Source organism: Micromys minutus (assembly GCF_963924665.1).
Source record: "Micromys minutus genome assembly, chromosome: 2".
NCBI classification, from domain to species: domain Eukaryota; kingdom Metazoa; phylum Chordata; class Mammalia; order Rodentia; family Muridae; genus Micromys; species Micromys minutus.
The window spans coordinates 19,437,309-19,459,376 of record NC_137971.1 but is presented as its reverse complement, the minus strand read 5'-3'; the positions used below and the strand labels follow the sequence as shown (position 1 = coordinate 19,459,376).

At 38.5% G+C, this 22,068-nt stretch overlaps 1 protein-coding gene and 1 pseudogene across 2 annotated transcripts in view; one reads left to right on the top strand and one right to left on the bottom strand.

Annotated features, from left to right (window-relative positions):
* The window catches only part of TM9SF3 (transmembrane 9 superfamily member 3), a 47,330-nt gene that overhangs the window by 11,507 nt on the left and 13,755 nt on the right, over window positions 1-22,068 (bottom strand). The window contains exons 3-9 of the mRNA XM_080912142.1: window positions 19,537-19,659; window positions 18,284-18,444; window positions 17,062-17,139; window positions 13,099-13,230; window positions 10,558-10,724; window positions 5,270-5,364; window positions 4,117-4,247 (exon numbers count right to left, since the gene is read on the bottom strand). Coding sequence (XP_080768268.1) covers window positions 4,117-4,247; window positions 5,270-5,364; window positions 10,558-10,724; window positions 13,099-13,230; window positions 17,062-17,139; window positions 18,284-18,444; window positions 19,537-19,659 — 887 coding nt within the window. The remainder of the gene's footprint in view (window positions 1-4,116; window positions 4,248-5,269; window positions 5,365-10,557; window positions 10,725-13,098; window positions 13,231-17,061; window positions 17,140-18,283; window positions 18,445-19,536; window positions 19,660-22,068) is intronic.
* Window positions 5,981-8,918, top strand: LOC308416926 (myb/SANT-like DNA-binding domain-containing protein 4; annotated as a pseudogene). Its single transcript has 2 exons — window positions 5,981-6,042; window positions 7,953-8,918. The product of its transcript is annotated as a myb/SANT-like DNA-binding domain-containing protein 4 (transcript).

Here is a 22,068-nt window from a genome sequence, read left to right as displayed (position 1 = left end):
TTATTCAAGCATGCACACATTTGTTCACTAAAAAGTACACAAGCAAAGGCACTAGTACAATACATGTGTGCTACATACAGTTAACCACAGATGCACTAAGCACCCTCAGCATTCTGTGTCCATGGCAAAGCTCAATAAGATATTCCATAAATACTTCATTAAAGATTTACCAACTGTTTAGCACTTTTTAAAAGTGTTTTCCAATCAGATCTTTTTTTATATACATGATTAAGAAGTTTGGGCAGCTGGTTAGAAATCGTGTTGATCAGACTGAAACCAATTCCTAACTCTTTTATGTTCAGAATCAGGACGAGTTCCCTTAAAGAATACTGAGAATGCAAGGCAAGCTGTTAAGAAAAAGTGACACTGAATCGACTCATCGGTCAAGTTCCCTTGACTTGAGATTTGCATTCATCAAACTTTATTTCTCTCCTTTAAACTCTAAAGAGTTACTTAAAGTAGGATCATCACGGTTATTATATCTTGTTCCTCTACTAGGCTTTCACTTACAATCCCACTTTTAAAATGAAACTTAGCAGCCAAGAATTCAAGAACCAGCGTCTACTACACTGGTGAAAATCAGCACAGGTCCTCACTCCAAGGAAAGTGAAAATAAATAGAAAGGTGGGACAGAAATTCCCATAGGGACCTGTGTCCACACACGAACAAGTTAAAAATAAGCACTGCCTCTTAGTACTTAATATACACAAACCAAAGGGCTACATAATGCCTACATTTATCTAGAGATTGACTTCTGGAAAATCTATGGTGTATACGGGTTGCAGGAGCAAATGTAACCAGGACAGATGACAGGGAATGTTAAGAGTAACTGTTAAAGGTGATACATACTAAGTAGACATTAACTGCTTATAGCCATCTTGATTCTTAACCCTGACCCCCCGTGAGAAGATGGAGGAAGATGAACCAGATCCACGTGGTTTCAAAGAGTCACAGGTAGCTATGGTTATCACAGAAAGGCATAGATTATGTAGGGCACATCTGTCCAATCTAGGTGTGCAGCTTATATCTGTATCAGTTGAGTTTGTGTTCTTTTTGTGAGTATTTTCAGGGTTGAAGATTTACTGATATAAATCCAGCTGATAAATTACAAACCTCTGGATCTTAATTTTAAGGGGAGAGGAGTTTAGAGCCAGTGGCCACCAGTCTCAGCAGGCAAGACACAGGGACTCACAGGGGGCAGATGGCCTGGGAAGATGAATGGTTCGGAGGCAAGTGAACCTCAGGAAACTGGACAGACCACTGCTTGGGGATAGCATGGAGGAGGGGAGATCTCACTGCCACTGGCATTAGCGTGGCTTGATTTTTAACAATTACATGCTACAGGGCGCCACTGTTTATTTCACACCCTTGTGCTCTTCTGGTCGTCTAAAACCAACTCAAATGGGGAAGTGATGGTGTTCTGGCAATTTTGCTTTAATGAATTTGTACTTGCTCTTAAAGCTCATTACTTCTCCATCCTTTAAAAAGAAAAAAAATACCAATTCTAAAATCTTGTGCCTCATCAATATAAATCCATTTCATTCTGTAAAGTAGAATCTACTTTCTTCCTCTTCCCCTAGAAAAGGAAATCCAGGTCCAGTTTCATGAACTTCTCTCCTGCCATATAATATGCTCTGTAAGAAAACATGCACACAAGCCAGGACACTTTGGACACAAGTAGCTGGGGACTCCCACACTCAAGTCCATGACTTGGCTTACTTAACTTCCTTCTCATCAGTGCTCCCTTTTACTCTTCTTGTGTGAAAGTTAATTGATAAAAAAGAAAAAGAAGAAGAAAGAACAATTTTATCTGTTCTAATACTGAGCCCATATTCTGAGGCTTTCTTCTGAGAGTCTCTGTAAAAAGCATGTTTGCCTGGCCTATCCTCAGGCAGCTAAGGGAGTGCTTCCTCTAGCCGTATTCTCACAGCAATTCTCTACTGGGTGCACACTACCACTTGGGCATCTGTAGTCTGACTACTTCTGAGACGCAGCTTTAGAGTCCTTGTTATAAGGTACCATTAACTTGGTCTCCCTCTCCTCACGGTGGTAATTTCTGATTATGTATCATGAATTTCCCACATTACAATTTGAGTACTCAAGTAATTTTTTTCCAGTTATCATTCAAGTAACCATGGAAAGACGTCTTCCTATATGTTTGTGAAATCTGATTTCTATAGCTTATGAATATTTCTGACTATGTCCAAGATTTCCCTCCTCAGCTAAAATAGGCTTCAAAATGACAAATCAATACAAACCACCCATTACCCTTACCAACTAGTTTACTGCCTTGTAGACAAATCTAGGAGAATGCAGGATTTATGGGGCATGCTGAAGTGAACATTGTTTAGAGTAGAAAGGTGACTGGGTCCCATGATACCCTGCAGTTCTTAAACTACAACTCTGGTTATCTGAAAACCTATAATACCAAATTCAGCATCTGAGGTATAACAGGTCACACAAGATTTCTTATCTACAATCCTTTCTCAAAACACCCTGGTAAATTGGTCCTGTCCTCATTCTCAAGTGATATAAAACATTCACCCCCCAAAAGACTCTTGTCTTGGTGTGGTGTTGGTTCCTAGCTAGTAGAGCTAAATAATAGCATATAATGTAGTCACCTTGATTATGAGGGCTCTGGTCTAATCAATTTATCAATCCACTAATGGATTAATAGTCTGCTAGTAATACTGGTAGCAAATAATGCTGTGGAAGTGCCAGGACTGAACGGGTCGTGAGAGAGGCTGCGACCTAACACCATGTGGCAGGGCTTACATTCCTGAAGAGGTTAGTGAAGGTGCAGCTTCAGTATTCAGCGTACTGGAGGCACCCAAAGAAGACAGCAATCAGCAAGTATGGAAGAGACCCTTCTTGAGCCCGAGACGAGCTGTGTGCTGTGACGGGAAGAGTTTTCCAGCTTGCAGCTGCCTAATCTGTTTAGAGCCCAGATCAGTCCCAGAGTCTGGATGCTAAGCTACGGTATTTGATTTATACTGTTAAGATTGGGGGGAGGGGTACTTTAATCTATGCCCTGGTTGTTCCTATGCCCTGGTTCTCTTTTTTGATAAGTATATAAGCTGGTTTTAATTTTATGGGAGCCTACAGTTAAAGATACTCAATTTTAAAAGAGACATTGGGCCTTTAGAGTGCTAAAATATTTAAAGAGTATGCTTTTAAAGGTATGCTGAATTTTATATTTTAATAGTAGTAAATCTTGGGGAATAAGAAAGAAAAGATTATGAGTTAAAGTGATATATTCGTGTGTCAAAGGGGTAAAATGTCACTGTAAGCTTCAGTGATTCAGTTAACACACTTGAGAAGAATCGCAATTGAAGAACTGTAACCATCAGATTGGCCTGTAGGCATACCTGTGGGACACTGATGTTGCAGTACCCAGCCCAATGGAGGCAGTTAGTCTTGGGTTGTATATGAAAGATAGCTGAAAGTGAGCCCAGAAGCAAGCCAGTAAGCAGCACTCCTCCACGGTTGCTGCCTTAGACTCCTATCTTGAAACCCTGCTTGCCCTGGCTTTCCTAATGATGAGCTATAAATTTTAAGTCAAATAAACCCTTTTCTTGTTTCTGCTCAGTATTTTACCCCATAAACAGAAAAGCAACTCAGAGCACTGACGTCTTTTAATAAAACACTCATGCTTCTTGGTGCTTCTGGTTTTTCTCTAAAATATACTCATTCATCAGTTCTCTCCTATTTCTGATAAGAGCTATGTAACCAGTTTCTTTTCCTTCCTTCTTTCTCTTTGTTTGTTTTGTGACAGGGTTTCTTCTGTGTAGGCCACACTGTCCTGGAATTCACTTTACAGACCAGACTGGTCTCAAACTCAGAGATCCATTACCTCTGCCTCCCAAATGTTAAGACTAAAAGTGTGCACCACCAGCCTTAAATTCAACTTTTTATTTCATAGAATCAAGAAAATGTAGTAAACTTTAGGTTTTAAGTGTAACCAATAGTTTTTGGAGCCCAGCAAAAACGTTCTGGGACTCAACATGGACTGGTTGAAACTGGTGAACACACAATAGGAGGGACTCTGGAGGGGCAGCAGGCCTTATATTAGAATAGTTGTAAGCATTGTTTAAAATTAAAATCCAAGTAACTTACCATTGTTCCAAAAGGAATGGCTCTAGAGGCATGATAATAAATGGCTATGAAGTTGATGAAGAATGCAGTGCCACACACCATAGCTGGGATGAGGAATGCCCCAATAAACATCTGTTTTATCCATCTCCTCCCTGAAAGAAAAGAGACTTTATTTCCTATACCTGATGAGTTAGAGCTTGAACATCTAAATAAAATAGCCAGGAATAGATAAGGATATGCCTATAGGCCATCGAAAGATCTGCCTAAGCCAAAGGCACTTGACCACCTTATATCTAGTAAAATTTACAGAATAGGCAATGGTAATAACCATGGCCATCCAGAAGGATTTTAAATGACCCTACACTGACTTACTACTACCTATAAAAATTTCAGGTTTCTATAGCCTATGCAAGTCTTGCATTTGGGGCAATCCTGCTGATTCGGCCTCCAAAGTACAGGATTACAGATATGTGCCACTGTGCCCAGACCTACTTTGCTTTTAATAAACTACTAAGTATATATAAACACACAGAAAGATAATATAATGCAAGGCAAGGTCTAATGCTGACCATGCTTAGATAGGCTGTGAAAAATCACAGTACGTAAGGTCTTTCAAAAACCTTTCATAAATATGTGTATTTATCAATGTGAGTACCTTTCTGACCCTCAATATTACAGGTCCAGAGTGAAGAAACTTTCATCTGAGAAACTGTGACACAAAATAACAAATCTTCATAAGGAGTCCTTTGATGAACACTGTTTTCTAATCTCTTACCACTGTCTACAAGCTCTATCCACAGCCATTAAACACACTTTTATATTCACCCATGAAAAGTAACTTAAGGATGAATATAAGGCGGGCTCACCTGGAGCACATCTAGGGAGCTAGGTACCTCAAAGAAAAGTAACATCGATAATTTAGACGTACTCTTGGACATGTTCTTTGGGGCTAACTTTACAATAGAAGAAAATCTTTTAATTATTCATAATTTCAGGAAATAAAACAAAGTTTCCATAAAAACAATCTAGAAAACGTTAACAGATTTGATAGAGGTTATATACATGATATAGAAGGGTCTTTACTGTACAACCTATACTGCCCAATTTCAAATACTTCACAGAAGAAGAATAGCATCAATAATTAAAGACGCAAGAGTCCTAACTCCTAAGTTACCTCCTTGTCTAGCATACAGACTTCCTCCAAAGTACCCATTCACTGGAGATGTAGCAGCATAGACAAATATGGCTGTACTGAGCATTGATCCCCTCCTGCAAAGGCATAAAAATATGTATTATAAATTAAAACCAAAAAGGGGGGTCTGACCCCTTTAATATCATAGATCTACTTAACAGAAACAGAAAAACATCACATCCTGGATTGCAGAAAACCTTAAAAGAATTAAAAGAATTCCCAGTCAAAGGTGAACTGAAACCGTACCAAGTTGGGTCTACTTTTGTCTAGTCTACGGTTGCAATTGTAATACAGTCTAAACAAACACTTTATGTTTCTTTGGCACTAATGGCAAGTCAGAACTAAAATTCTATTTCTAACTCTGTAAGCAATTCCATCATATTAAACAGGATATTTGGCTAAAAAAAAAAAAAAAAAAAACAACAACAACAGAATATTCCTTTTTTATAACTGGTTCAACACTAAGATTTTTGCCTGCTTACTAGAAATATAATTCAAGTAGGATAGTTTGTATGAAATGCTACTAATTTAAATGATACAGCATGCCAAGACTTACTTTTTTCTGTAAAAATTAATTTTTAAAAGTATCTACTGGTTCACAAGGCAACTTTATGTCAGCCTGACAATCTCTAACTGCTTCCCAGTAATGATATCTCCCACGGAGAACACAGGCACCACAATTAACTGGCGCCAATGACACTTTCCTACCTACACCTTGCCAATGTGCCTCCTCTGACTGTCACAGTGATCACTGGGTAAAGTAATCTGCACCTATACACACTAGCTACTCTTTATCCTTAAGAGTCATTACATCACTGCAACGATCATCCCAACTTTACGTTCAAATGTTTCAGTTTCACACTAGTTCCATTGCTTCATCATTATTTTCATTTCCATAACACTGCAAATTAAAAACTGTGAACTACAATCATGTACATTCAAATTATTTCACTTCTCCGGGATTTCTCTTTCCTGTCTTTAGGACAGAAACACAACAGTCCTCATAGAGGAATGATGTGCACACTAAAGGTGCAAATGTGCACAAAGTAAAACCATGGGACCCTGATGTCATCAGTCACTTCTCCATCATACCAACGCTGACAGCTTCACCACTTCTAAGTAACTGCACACACATCACACAAAGACAACAACTACTTACTGCAGAAACTGTCAGAACACCACATGACCTGGCCCTAGCACTACACATAAAAGAGTAGCTTCTTATACCTAAAAACTGAAAGGCTTGGACTAGAGAGGTGGCTCAGTGGTTAAGAACACTGGCTGCTCTTCCAGAGGTCCTGAGTTCAATTCCCAGCAACCAAATGGTGACTCACAACCATCTGTAATGAGATCTGATGCCCTCTTCTGGCCTGCAGGCACACATGCAGGCAAAATACTATATACATAATAAATAAATCTTAAAACAACAACAACAACAAAAAACCTGAAGAGCTTTAAATTACAAAACAGTATGCATTAATAAGAGTTGCAGAATTATAACATCATTTAGAAAAGCAAATCAAAGCAAAACTATCACAGATGTTTTGTGAGACAGCTTTTTTGGTTAATGTGCTCATCAGTTATTAAACATTAATTATTTACTTAATATGAGTAGTCTAAGCATTCAGGAAATTAGGATCTAGTCCTTTTCTCTAGAAACTATCCAGCAAAGAAAATAGCAATTTAGTATATGGTTACACTTTTTTAAATGTATTTACTATTTTTATGTGATCTGTGCCTGTGTGGACATACATACTGCATCACACATATGAAGCCAGGGGCAGGACTTTCTGAAGTCAGTCTTCTCCGGCCCCTGTGGGACCAAACTCAAGTCATCAGGGTTGAGGTGCACTTGTCTGTACATGCTGTGGCAACATCAGACGCGACAGAGCCCCGAGCTTTCTGTTACTGACCCAAACCGACAACTTTTGGCAAACCAGGCTAGCAAAACAGTTCAGCAGGTAAAGGTGCTTGCTGCCAAGCCTGACAGGCTGAGCTCAATGCTGGGGACACATGGTACAAGCCAAGAAACAACTCCTGAAAGTCTTTTCTGACTTCCACATTCGTGCTGTAGCATGCACACGCCCAGATACATACATCCTAAGCACACAGGCACACACTCAAATAAATAAATAACGTAATTTAAGAAAGTCTGGCAAACTGTTTTGGTTGCTAATAAAAAAAAAAAAAAATAGCCAAAACTACTCAAAGACAGATCCTGACCCAGAACCTTCAAAACAATACTGTACATGCTTTGCTTTATTCCTGTGGTGGTGACATATTAATTTTGTAAATGAAATTATAAAGATCTAGTTGAATCTAACATGTGCAGGTTTCCTTTTTCAAACAGTTTTAGATTGGAAGTAGCCTCTGCCTCTCCAAATGACAGCCACCGGTATGTTCAGCCATGCTGTCAAGTTTAAGCATGTACAGAGAAGGGAACACAACTGAAAACATTTAGAATCAAAGATTAAGATCTGGAGGTGTCCACAGGTCACAGGTATCTAACCAGCCTCCAGGACTAAATGACTCAGTGATTTGAACTAAGAGCCAACAAGAGGTTGTCCTTGGGTTTATTTTTTGTAGCAGGATCTTCACATTCTTTGCAGATCTTTTTGCCACTAAAACCTGCACTGGAATTTTAAAAATAAAGCAATTGAAAAAGCAATTTTAGTGTTCAGGAGACTCAGACCCTTTTGAAAGAAATTACCAAGAGGAAGGAAGTCATTTTTTCCAAGCAGCTCAACACAATGATAAACGTGCTGAAGCGAGTGGCCTGGGAGGAGATCGCACAGTGCGTGAAAGCTGTCAGAGAAGGAGAGCAGAGGACCGGCACCGAGGTGAAGAGACTACCTGGACTGGCACGCACTCATGAAAAGGAAGAGGATGAAGGCCAACAAGAAGCTGATTGGCTCTGGGTTTTCTCTGCCCACATCTGATCTAGATGACTCTCTCATTGAAGACATAGATGAAAAAAAATTACCTTCCAAAATGATGCAAATTTTGACTGGCAGAATGTGGCAGATTTCTGGGATGCAGGTGGATCCTTAACAGAGGTCAAAGTGGAAGAGGAAGAAAGGGATCCACAGAGTCCGGAATTTGAAATTGAGGAGGAGGAAGAGATGCTGCCATCTGTCATACCAGATTCCAGGTCGGAAAATGAGCTCCCTGACTTCCCTCACATTGACGAGTTTTTCACCCTCAAGTCCACACCATCCAGACCCACCTATGATGAGCCCCATCTGCTCATGAACATAGAGAAACGGAAGCTGGAGCTGGAAAAATGCTGTCTGGATACTGAAGCAGAAAGGCTGCAGGTGGAAAAGGAGCCGCTGCAGATAGAAAGGCGCCTGCAGCTGAAGGAGCGGCTGCAGACTGAGAGAGAAGTGGAGGCTGCAGCTGGTTAGCACCGAGAAACCAGCCCTAGAGAACAAGCTTGGCCAGGGGGAGAAGGCCATGCTGCAGCCACAGGACATTGAAGCAGAGACGTTGAAACTCAAGCGAGAGCGCCTGCAGCTGGAGAAAGATCGGCTGCAGTTTTTGAAGTTTGAATCTGAGAAGCTGCAGATAGAAAAGGAGTGCTTGCAGGCAGAGGAGAGACCAGACTCAGAAAGAAGGGCACCTGCCTTGACTGTTCTTGGCACTCTGCTTAGCAAATGTTTATGAACTGTAGCTTTTCCCTCCAGTTCATGGAAAGGTGGGTCTGGATTGGCTACCCCATCCTCACCCATGTTTAATGTCAGTTTTTAGTAGGAAAATGATAGAAATACATCGTTAGCTGTGCTTCAGTAGTGTATTATATAAATGCTCTGCCCAACAGTAACAGAAAGCAGAGGATCTGCTAGGCACTTCCACATTAGTAACACTACATAGTGTCCTGTCTTATTTGTGTACCCCAAGTTTACAATGCTGTCTACAGGAAAGTTTCTATCCAGTGACTTTCCAGTGGAGTTTGGGCTCCCAGAAGACATTTGGGATTGTGAAATTTTTTTTTGGTGGTCAAAGTAAATGCATGTAGGCTGCCACCAGCATAGTTGTCTTCACAGGAAAGAATTATTCAGTCCAAAATGTCATTAGTACCAAGTTAGAAAAAGTATACACTGACCTAACTGTGTCTTTATAGCGATGTTCTATAGCTTTAGAATATTAAAACTTCAGATACTTATGTGGTTTGACACTTCAGTGGCCAAAGCCATTTTAACTGTGAGGCATTACTGTAGCATATTGAATATAGGGAGTGATGTAGGTTCTTCATTCAAGTGGTACTGTCCATCATTTGACTGAGACCTAAAAACCTGGGACTGAGATTGTTTAAAAAGAGTCACTTTGAAAGGCAGTTGCCTTCAAGAATCAACACATGATTTGGGAGCTTTAGTTCCTCTTCTTTGAATCTGTCTCATAGTTTGAATACAGAAGTTACCATTTCAGTAATGTACTAAAATGTTATATAAGAGAATGTCAGAAGCTAGTAACAGTACCAAAACTATGACAGTAGTCCATGACGTAGAATCCAATGCACTGTTGATTGACTTTTAAGTGAAGAATAGGCATTTGAGACTATTGAGATGGGGAAATATCCTCGGCATCAGTGGCAGTGGTGTTCATACGACAGTAGGAACTGTGTCATGGTTAGGGGAAATCTTGCTTAACTTAAAATCTGTAGGAGTCTGTGAAAAGGTGTCTTCTTACTCCAGAGTCTGAAGTTGAGAGCAATCCTGCAGAGAGTGAACGGCTGATACTTTACATAGAGGTTGCTTTGTCTTTACTCCTTCAGGATGACTCAACTTGGGAATTCTAAAAGGACAGGGCTGACTTCGCCTGATGATCTGACCAGTGTCCTGATGGTGGTTTATCACAGTAAATACTTTCTGATGCACAACGAAGTTGCAACCTGTTACACAAATTCACTTTGTGTTTCCTGGGGCTGATAGCTTTAATACAACACTTATGTTGACACACTACATTGATTCTGTATATGTTCTTTGTTAATTTAAGAATGGTTAGAAACCATGATTGAATATAGGTATGCAAAGGGAAAATATACCCATGATTACTTATGATTTTGACATAGTGGTTTTTTTAATAATTCTATTAAATACTTCTACCTTAGAAATAAAAAAAAATATTAAAATCTTTCTGCAATAATGGCACGGGTAGTATTAAAATAGTAAAATTACCAAAATAAACAAATATTTGATAATAACTGGCTTAATAGATTACAATGACTAAGGAGGCGGTTGACAAGAAGATGATAAAATACCAGCACTCACTCTGTATACAGATCTTCTATCATGGCAACAACAATGACAATGAGAGACACAGCAAAGATCTGACATCCGGAGCCAATGAGGGAGGAGAATATCAGAGGGTGACTTGACGGTCTGAACACATCCCCGTGCACCTGTTTCCAGCCATACTCATCTCCTAGGTCTCTGTCCTGTACAGAAGACATATGCAAATATGTACAGACAAAATTAGCCCATTCAGGATCAAAGTCAAATTCAGTACACAGGTAAGAAACTGCAGTTGTAAACTCCTTCCTTCAACACTTTAAGAATTCAAAATACCAAGGACAAACATTTCAAAGTTAAAATAACTCCCGTCCCAATAACTCAGGAAGAATGTTATGTGTTCTATGCTGAGATTCATGAAAGTAAAAAGCGGACAGAAAAAAGGCTGAGAAGTAAAATAAACAACTTGGAAAAGTAAAGGTCTCTCTTAATATAACATTACTTCGCTCTCAGGCCCTCCCCTGGCACTCACACGGTGAGTAAGGCTCACTACCACTGATGGCCAAAGACACAAAAGAAAAACATATTTAGACCAGTACTTGCCCTAAAAAAACAGAGAAATGCCCTTTATAACCCAAAGTATTTGAATATTGATATTTAGTCATCTAAAGCTTTTTCTAAAAATCCATAATTAAGTTCAGCTTGAATAACCCAATTATCCTTAATTTCTGGAACAAAGTTTCTTTTTTCTTAATTTTTTTATTAGATACTCTGTATTTACATTTGAGATGTTATCCCTTTCCTTCCACGCTGCTCCCATCCTCCCTCCCCCACCATTTGCCTTCACAAAGGTACTTGCTCTCTCTCCTAATCACTCTTTCCACCCCACTGCCTTGGCATTCCCCTACACTGGGAAAACGTGCCCTCCCTGGACCAAAAGCCTCTTCTCACATTGATGCCAGACACTGTTATCTTCAGCTACATATGAAACTGGATCAATAGGTCTCTCAAAGTGTGCAAAGAATTTACTGGTTTAGTCCATGGGAGTTTTGGAGGGTTTGGTTGGTTGATAATGCTGTTCTTCCCATGAGGTTGCAACCCCTTTCAGTTCCTTAGGTCCTTTCGACCCTCACTGGGGTCCCCAAGTTCAGTTGGATAGTTAGCTGCAGGCATGCTTAGCTGTATCTATGACTCTGACATAGTCCCTGAGGAGGCATCTCTATCAGGTTCCTGCCAGTAAGTACTTCTTGGGATCAGCTACAGTGCTTGGATTTGGTGACTGCATATGTGGTGGATCTCAAGGTGAGGCAGCTTCTGAGGGATCTTTCTTCAATCCCTGTTTCTCTATTTGACCTTGCATTTCCTCCCGAGAGTATGTTTTTGAAACAAAGTTTCTTAAGAGAACTGTTTTTACCATCGCCACAATATATTTAGCATGTTAAAATTTGACATTTTACATTGCTTCTCAAGCCTATTTAATGATGAAGTATACCTCAGTGTTAGTAGTCTACGGGACATGCTTTTATACTGTAATTTAATAAAAAATTAAGAATAAATCTTTTGAACCAGTAAACTAAATGTATATTAATCCTTCGACCCACCCCTTAAATTTAACTCAACACTTAGCAATATTTAAAAATTATATCAAACCAAACCAATGTTTCCTTTTTTAAAAAAAAAAAAGTGATTCTGAAATCAAAAGCTCTGCAAACTAAATTTCTTTCTTAGGTATGATGTATCCTTATTTGGTGACAAAACTTGGCTGGAAATCACAAGTTTCTTTATCTGGCTTAAGAGCTAATTTAACTTATGTTAGGGTAAAGAATATATTTAAATGGAATATGATCCTAGCTAGATTCCACAGGTAACGTTACAATCATGTTTAAACTTTGTAATGCTGGGGATTAAAGTCAACACTAAGGAACACTTTCCCACTGAGCTACATCCCTAGAAAAGTAAGGCTCTTTTCAAACTCCTGGGCTCAGACAATCCTGACTTGGTCTCCCGAATATCTGGAACTATATGTATTTGCCATAACACCTGGCTTTAGACCTTCTTTTAAACCTAAGAATTCTGAATTCTGAAAACTCATCTATCCTTACTGATTTTAGATTAGAAATTCTAATCTAGAGTCAACACTGAAAACACAATTGGCTGAAGAAGCCGGTGAAGTCTGGCTACCTGAGATCAACTCCTAAAACCCATATAAAGGTAGAAAGAGAGAACTGTCCATCAAGTTGTCCTCTGACCTCAACATACATGTTCTAGCATGCATGCCAACAAACACATCATGCACACAGACAATTTTTTTTAATCTTTAAAAATATACATAACAGGGTTTGGAGAAATGGCTCAGTGGTTAAGAGCAAACACTCTTAACTTCACAAAGAGAACCCAGGTTCAATTCCCAGTACCCACAACAGGTGGCTTGCAACCACTTGTAACTCCAGCTTCAGGGGGAATCCAACACCTGTAGCCTCCAGGCACTCACATGCACACATGGACACACAATTAAAAGTAGTAAAATGTAGTGTATGGGATAACTGGTTTTTAATCAAATATAGAGCAGTGTGTACTCACCATGTCGTCCATTTCTTCTTCTTTACTGTATCGGGCATAATCTTTCCTTAAAGTTCTCATTAAAATCATTGAAACTAATCCGACTAAGAAGATCACCATCATAAAGGAATTAAAAATGGAAAACCAGTGAATCTAAATTAACAAAAAATAAAGAGTTACCAGTGTAAAATATCAGTTATAAAATTCATGTTATACCAACTGTATGTTAACAGAAAAAAACTACCATGTTTCATCTTGTATATAAAAATCTAGCTTTCAGACACACTGGAGATAGATAAAAAGTCAAAATGAGGGGCTGACCTTCTTTACACGCATCTTCCATGAAAACATGCTATCATCGACACAGACTTTCAAGTCAGGTTTACTAACCAACTATTATTTAGCCATAAGGCACACACAATTCAACTTTAAATGGAAAGCGCATGGCCAACAGAGTCAAAGGGCAGATTTCTCTGTGGCTTCAGTGTCCCATGTGAAAATGGAGGCAGCACCCTGTGCTCTGTAAGGTGGAGTGATGGTGAACTCAGGGGTCTGGCACTGTGAGCACAGCATGGAAACCCCCCGACAACAGCGCAGGCCAGCAGGCTGCTCTGGACACAGGCTTTCTTCCTGAAGCTGGTTCTCTTCTTTCAGTTAGTCATGCCCTATCATGCTCATTCTCAGGTGTTTCCCCAACGAGTCACCCCCAGTGGCTCCCAGAGCAATTAGTTATTCCTAACTCCTCAGTGTTCTCAGGCCTTTAACTTCATCTATCCAGATTCTGGCCTATAGTTACACAGCACTACTTCACCTCCAAGGACATCTTAGAACTCAGTAGGTCTGACTTGAACTAAGTCTGTGGTTTTGCACACTTCCTCTGCCATTTATACATTTTTTACATTTATTAATTTTTGAGTATATATGTATATGTGTGCAAGTCAGGTGACAATTTGTGGGAGTCTGTTCTCATCTTCCACATGGGCCCCAGAGACTGAGCTGCAGTCATTAGGCTTAGAAAGAAGAACTTTTACCACTGCCCCAGCTCACTGACTCCTCCATGAACTTCTAGGTTGAGCGAGCAGTTGGGTGACCTGCCAGTTCTCTCTGCCAGTTTTAACCTTTGCTGATACTCTACCATCCACGTCACTGGCTGCCACTTTAGTGTCATCTTTCTTTCCACCCTGTTCACCCTGGCCAACTTTTCCTAAAGCTCCAGCTTTGGTATTCAACCATGACTCCTAGGCTCAAGACCAGCTTCCCAGTGATGACACTAGAAATACCTTCAGCCCTTACTTGCTCAAATTTCCATCTTTCATACATCTTCATCTTTCAGACTTTTACTAACTGCCATAACTTTCACTTAAATGCCTCCTTTTAAAAAACTTCTGTTTTCCTTCCAAATTTATCCCTTCCTCTGCATTCCCATGGTATAATCTGACATCTCGACAAGTCTAATTTTCTCTTAATCAGTCTCTCACTGCTGCTTGATCTCTCTCCTTTTGTTTCAATGTAGCTGTATAAAAAGTTACCAAGCAAATCTTCCACAATATAATGCTCACTATCACTACTCTATTCTAAAACATACAGAGCCCAATTTCTTCATGTCCAACCTAACAATGTCCCAGGATTCTGACCTTGCTGTAACATGGCCTCCACATCTCCGCCAACCTTTCCTTCTACTACACCCTACACTCCCAGCAGTTTTCACCCTGCTCACTGACCACATCCACTTTTTCATGTACTTTCTTCTCATGAGTGATTTATATTCCTTTGTAAATTCTTCCTAGTCTTTCAATTCCAAGTCAAACAGTACCTTCTCTGCTACAGAGCCCCCCCCCTCACTTGCATATTGCAGTTCTTCATAGAAATTCTGCTCTGACTATAAGAGTCCCTAGAAAACAACACAGGTGTACTGGCTTGTACAATGAGGACGGGCAGATTTTTACTTGGGCTATTATACTAAGGAAGTGCATGAATGGGAAGGACAGTCCTGCCTCTGCTACTCATCCTGGGGCTTCAGGGAGAAGAAATAAGTTATGTCCTTTCCTGAAAAGAGAGCCGATTATCTCTGCTTCATCCTTCCTTCCTCCAACAATTTATTTATTGTGTCCCCACTGGCATTATAAATAGAACAATGAATGCATCATACTTTTTAAAAGGCTATGTAAATGTATCATAAAAGTGTCACCAAAAAATTTAAAAAGCAGTTTAAGATGAAATGGCAGCTATCTCCCAAGACCCTAATCTTTAGTCAACTGCTCAACATTTTAAAGAGAAAAACGTTATATCTTCTTAGTAGAAGAAAGGTATGCCTTAAATGCCAAGACTTCCCACATGGATAGAGCTAAAGACTATTACACAAAAGAAAGCAAAAAAGAACAAACACCCTATCTTGTCATTTGTATGTGAATACATACGCTGCTCTGAGAAGCTGATGGGGAACAATGGATATCAAGAGGCTAAAGAGAACAGGAGAGAGGAAAGAGTGGGTCAAAGTTATTCAAGAGTACAAGGTTATAGGTAGGTGAGAATGCCATGTCCTGGTCATCCCCACACACAGTATGCTTTTCTTCTGTAGGTATCTATGTGAAATTATGTGAAAGGTTTCTTTCCTAGCTATCTTCTTTTGTAGATAATGTAATATACATTTCAAAAAATAAATGTTAGCAACTTTTCTTACATTTATTTCCAGTGAATATATAGGTATCAAACAACTTTTGAGAGTTAGTTCTCTCTTTCTACCACGTGGGCCCCAGGGACTGAACTCGGGTCACTAGACCTGACAGCAGACACTTTCACCTGCTAAGCCATCTCACCGACCTCTTAAGTGTCCAACATGAAAAACAATGATAAAATATTTGAATTTTATTTAATGTTTAACTTGGCTGAAACAGTAGATAATGTGTATCAGATGTTACCTCATAAATATATATAACATGTTTTACGTATCAGTTTAAAAATATAAATTTTAAAATATTAAAACTTCTAATGAGGTTCCCTGTTATTTCCTAATCTAAGAAATATGCAATCTAAGAAATAAACTTTGAACCAATTCCTACAATAATGCATTGTCAATAATCTAAAACTTCTAACATTCCTTTGGCAATACCCTAAAAACTATACAATGTAGTATAGCCTTAAATTTTTTACACCAAGAAAATACTTATTAAAAATAATAAAGCATCACTGCTCAGTTTTTTGGCTAAGATTAAGTATAAAACTAATAAAGCAAAGAGGTAGCAAAAATTACTGAACCTACAAACTGCACTCCACTGCCCCCTAGCGTTCCTTATTAATCCTGAGCGTCACCCTCTGAATTTTTAAAACTGGACATGAACAAGGAACACCACTAATAGTGCTGCCTTGAACTGAGCAGACAAACTGGTCAGGGTTCCCAGCCAAACCCTGACACAGACACTTCATCCAACATACATGTGTTGGTGAAGAATGAGGACTATGGGAAACATTTATTCCCTTTCTATATGTTCCGAACGAAAGGATTTCCACTGGCAAAACCTCCACTGTTCTCTCATCTCCTTTCCAAGAGATGCTGCTGCTGTTTCTTCATTTCTTCACACTTACCAGGGCAGGTACCCATGTAGAGAAGCAGCCTGCCAACAGTTCATCATCAATGTAAGGTCTGTCTAATTCTGAGTTTCAGAAGTAAGAAGCCCACCTGACCACAGATATAAACCACATTCTCCAATATTACCATCATTTGCAATTAAAGTGTTATTTTTGGCTTCTATGTATTATGCTTTTCCCTGTATACCTTTCAACTGGTTTACACCACACTATGAAGCAAGCTAGTTTTATTAGTCCTTTAAAATTCTCTATCATTCTTATGACTTTAAGTTTGTAACTGAAATCACCATTAGTTACAACTTGAAATCCATAGTCCTTAGCACAGTGACCCACATAGGCATGTAAAGATGTTCACTGTGAAACTGATTTGCACATATATGCTGTATCTTAAATACCTACCCTGTGTTGAAAAAAGGATGGATCAAGATATTTATCAAATCGATCTTCAAATTTTACATCTGATTTTTTCCATTTTACCTGGAGAAAAAAAAATCCCCACTTGAAAATTAAGGCCAATAAGTGATTAATAATCTGATGGCAAAACTCACATAAAAATCAGAAATACTGACATACTTAAAATTAAATTAAATGTTAAGACAATACTGACAGTAGCAGAGGTTTAGTTTTTAATTCTACTATCTTATGTGCATGGGTATGTGTCTGTGCACACCACACATGTGCAGTGCCAGCAGAGGCCTAAAGAGGGCACTAGATTCCCTGGAACTAGAGTTAAGAGCTTTTGAGCTGCTATGTAGAAGCTGGGAATTGAACCCCGGTTCTGTAGAAAAGCAGGCAGAATCTTAACCAATGATTCTTCTCTTCAGCTCCATCTGAGAAGCTGTATGGCATCACAGCTTTCCTCAGATGGGTCATGTCAGCTTTAAAGGACTAATCACTACTGCTGATGGCATACTGACTTGATACATATGTTAGGATTGACGCAAATTCATGTTACAAGTATTTAAACCAATAAAAATAATATATACATTTTTATCTTTACAGATCTATGAGAACTATTAAAATTCTTTATACAGTTAGTTATGTAAGTTATTTGTATTGGATACACATGGACAAAAAAAATTTTCAGGATTGGCCTTAAGCAAGGGGATTATTCTCAATGACCAGGAAAATAATTGGCAAAGAAAAAAGTCTCCCTATATTAGACTTCCTCTCTTTCTTCCACCATTTTTAAGCAAAAAGAATAAAATTACCTTTACAGTTGAGAACTGACTCTGACAAGCTTTTACTGTGCAGAAGTCTTCTCATTAAATAAAACAAACCACAGCAATCTGCACCTACCCAACAACTTTTATACTACCTCTATTTGCAACAGCAAATAAAGAAAAAAAAACATGAAAAAAACATATCCAACCTGAAAACACCAAGAAGATATATGGCTGAGTTGTCACCTGCCCAGTGCCAATGGTAACTGTGGTACAGTAATGGTCATTAGGCCAATGTGTGGCATCCCATACTACAGATCTGAGGTACTTCCTCTTTAGGAGATTTAATGTAGATACACTGAGAAATTTTGTTTCATCTAATTTCAAGATACATTTTTATTTTCTAAAGCTTACAAACACAACCATTTCTTCCTTTAAACAATTAATTTAAAACTTACCGAATATGACATCTGTATTTTAGTATTTGGAACCAGTTTGACCTTTCCTTCACTAGTTAGGTTAACATCAACAATTCGATTTCCATTAAAGCCTATTTCAAGTTTTTTGTAGGTCCAAAGATAGTAATCTTCCCCATTTTCATCTGCTTCACCAACAATACCTAAAAAAAGAAAAAAACACTTTATACAAGGTAATACCCCCTGGTATTCAAAACACCCGGAAGGGGAAAGTTCATGTCTTTTACATCAAGAGGCAACACTACTGTTATCTTGATGGTTAGCACAAGGCAAATGTGCACTCTGGCCTTCTTAGCAAACGTGTGCCATGGTCACACTAGCACAAAATGATGTAGAGATATTTAGCATAAATGGTCACAAATTTGACACTCAGAACTCACACTCTGTCCTCACTAGCACCTCTGCTGCTGCTGCTGCTGCTGTTGCTGCTGCACACAGCAGGGTCTCACTATGCAGTGCTGACTGGCCTAGGACTTGCTATGTAGACCAGGATGGCCTTGAATTCACAGAAATCCTCTTTGCCTTTTCCTCCCAAGAGATTAACTTTCTTATAAATCTCCTTAGCATAGCTAATGTCAGTTTTGCTGCAGATGAATATAATGATCAGTTAACAATTTTAAGATGAAAAGATAGTAACTTATATATAGACAAGAAAAATATTTGTGATCAAACATGTTGCCTATGGTAACTGTCTATTCCTTGCATTTACAATAATTTAATTATTTAAGTTATTTTTGAACTATGCCTATGTTTGTAATAATTATATTATGTCTCTTCCCCAACAGGACGAACAAACAAAAGATAGACAAGAATATTTCTTCAATACTGAGTGTTTTGGTAAAGAACAAAGGAACTGATAAGTAAAACATTCAAGAAATTATCACATTCCTAAAAACATATAGTATCACATAAAGAGGCAAATTTCAAAAATCCTATTCAGATCCTCTAACTACATCTAAGAGAAAATAAACTGAAGAACTTAGAGAAGACAATTCAGATTATTCCAAATGCCTCTGAATTCCTTGAATCTAAAAAGTTAACACTGTATGGAACCTTTTATTTTGAAAATTTCCTATAAGGTTTGGAAGTATCAAAGATGCCGCTAGTAGGAGAAAGCCATAAAATCATCATTAAAGACTATTCTGGGGCAAACACTACATTTCCATCATGATCTGAAGCAGTCACCTTAACACACTGCTTCCTTGAAATCCTACTTTGTAACAGAGGGTACTTACCCCATATTGGTAAGTCATCTATGTACATCTGATACCAATAGTGATTCTTGATAGCATACACAAATGCATCTCTCTTCTCTTTATCTAAGTCAATTTCACAGTAAGTACCTGGCATCACATCATCTGCAATGTAAAATTTACAAATTAACCCACTGATTTGCAAAATAGTTACAGGAAATAGAGCACAAAAGGAAAAGACAGCATTTGTTCAAGTTAACTCTATTCCCAATAGTTCAATCTGGTGATAAGCATATGGGAGCTCAGGATGCTATCCCTCCCAGCATTTTTATATTTCCATTACTCTATAATAAACTATTTTTATCATTTTTCTTTTAAAATTTTTTAAAAAGATTTATTTATTTATTATATGTAAGTACACTGTATCCGTCTTCAGACACACCAGAAGAGGGCATCAGGTCCCATTACAGATGATTGTGAGCCACCATGTGGTTGCTGCGATTTGAACTCAGGACCTCTGGAAGAACAGTCAGCGCTCTCAACCACTGATCCATCTCTCCAGCCCCCGATCATCTTTATTTTCAAAGATTGCCTTACATGAGAAACTCTTCATGCCAATAATAATAATCATCCATGAATAATAGCAAAGACACTTTAAAATAAATGAGCTGATATAAAAACAAGCAACACAGAAGCTAATGAAGCATAAGAAAATTTTCATTTAGTGAATGCTAAAGCTTTAAGGACAGGAGCCTAGGCAGAGAAAACAAGAGTAATTTAAGGTCACTCAGATATACATTCATTGCAACGGCACAGGAAACCTAAGTCATCAGTGGCCACAAAAGCTCTTCTCAACCATTAAGATCACAAGGCTAGTTTCTATCTAGGCGGCATCTCTGCTTATAAATCACTCAAAAATACCCTAAAGATGAGTCATTTCCATTCTTGATTGCTTGCAAAACAGTATTCTCTCAGTTGTGTTCAGGTGGTCTTTTATTTCTAATGTTTCAAACTTTGTCCACATTCTCTATAACTGAAAAACTAGCTAAAAAATCTCTCACCATAACTCATTGGTTGACAATGACAGCAAAATATACTTTCCTCAAGTGAAACACAAACCCACGAATTCTGAAGAAGATGGAACTATGATTTTAGCAATGCAAAAATCCTGAGGAGGATAAAAGCAAAGCTGTACACTAGCAAATGTTAATGCGCATTTCTCAGAGATCACCACGCTAAGTAGATCTAGAACTTAACTGCCAATGTGTGCCCAATAACAACCCAGAAATGACCACTAGTACGGTGCATGCACACTGTGTTCTCTGTGTACCACACCACCTTACTTACACTTTCTCTTTTCATGGAATTACTAATATGGAAAAGCACACTCGTACCTCAAATTCCATAGTGCTCAGCATAGTTAACATGAAATCACCACATATGTACAGAGACATGGCAAAGTTCTAAGTTCTAGTTTGAGTTCCACTACTTACTAGCTACCTAAACAAAAGCAAATGTTTTAACTTCTCTGTGACCCTCACACAGTTCCTCAAGTGTGAAACTGGAAATTTTGCTGGCTCATTCTCAGAATTGTCTTAAGGCTGGAATATGAATGTATTCACACTTTTCTGAAGTATTTTTGCCCTTACACTCTTGAGAATCACATGAATGTGGTACTTCACCTGCCACAACACACCCCCACCCCACCCTGCAAATGTATAATCATAGAAAATGAAGTGCACAATTTCAGAGTACCCAAGGATGGGCCCCCGAAGCCAGAAGTCTGTTTAAACTCTACATTCACAGCCCAGTGCAGTCTGCACTGCAATTACATACATTTTTCAAACACAGACTGGAAATACTGGCATATGCACAGTTAATTTTAAAACAATAAAAGTACAGATTTACTAAGCAACCTGACTGGCAACATAGCTTAGGAGAATAACCCTGGAATCCTAGCTACTTGGATGCTAATACAGAAGGATTGCATGCTCAGAGTCAACCAGGGCTACAGAGGAACTCCTGCTAGGCCACGCAACTTAACAAGACTGTGTCTCAAAATAAAAAGTAAAAACAAAACAAAAACGGTGGTGGGGGGTGGGGGGGGCAGAATTGTAGCTCAGTGGGAAAGCATTTGCTTAACATCTATAAGGTCTTTTCCTCAGCTCCATCCCCAATACTAAAAAATGAAAGAGAGGGAGGAAGAGAAAAGAAACTGCCTTAAAATATTTATAGTCTTTAAATATATACATATACACATGTTTAAAACCTTCAATTTAGTAATTTTACTTTAAAGAATGTATGCTTGTGAAAGATTTATAGATACATTACAATACCTTACGTAAGAATTGCTAAATGCTTAGCAAATTACCTCGTAACTAGCACAGGGGGGGAAAATTACATATCCTAATTACAGAGTACTATTTAGCTACATTTGAAGAATAACAATATTAAAATAGACTCACAAAAAGTTACAAGAAAAAAGGTATAAAAATAATTACATATAATTTTATTTTAAAATGCTCAAATTACGGGCATATGGTAACACTACATAGAGTTGAACTTTTAAAAAAT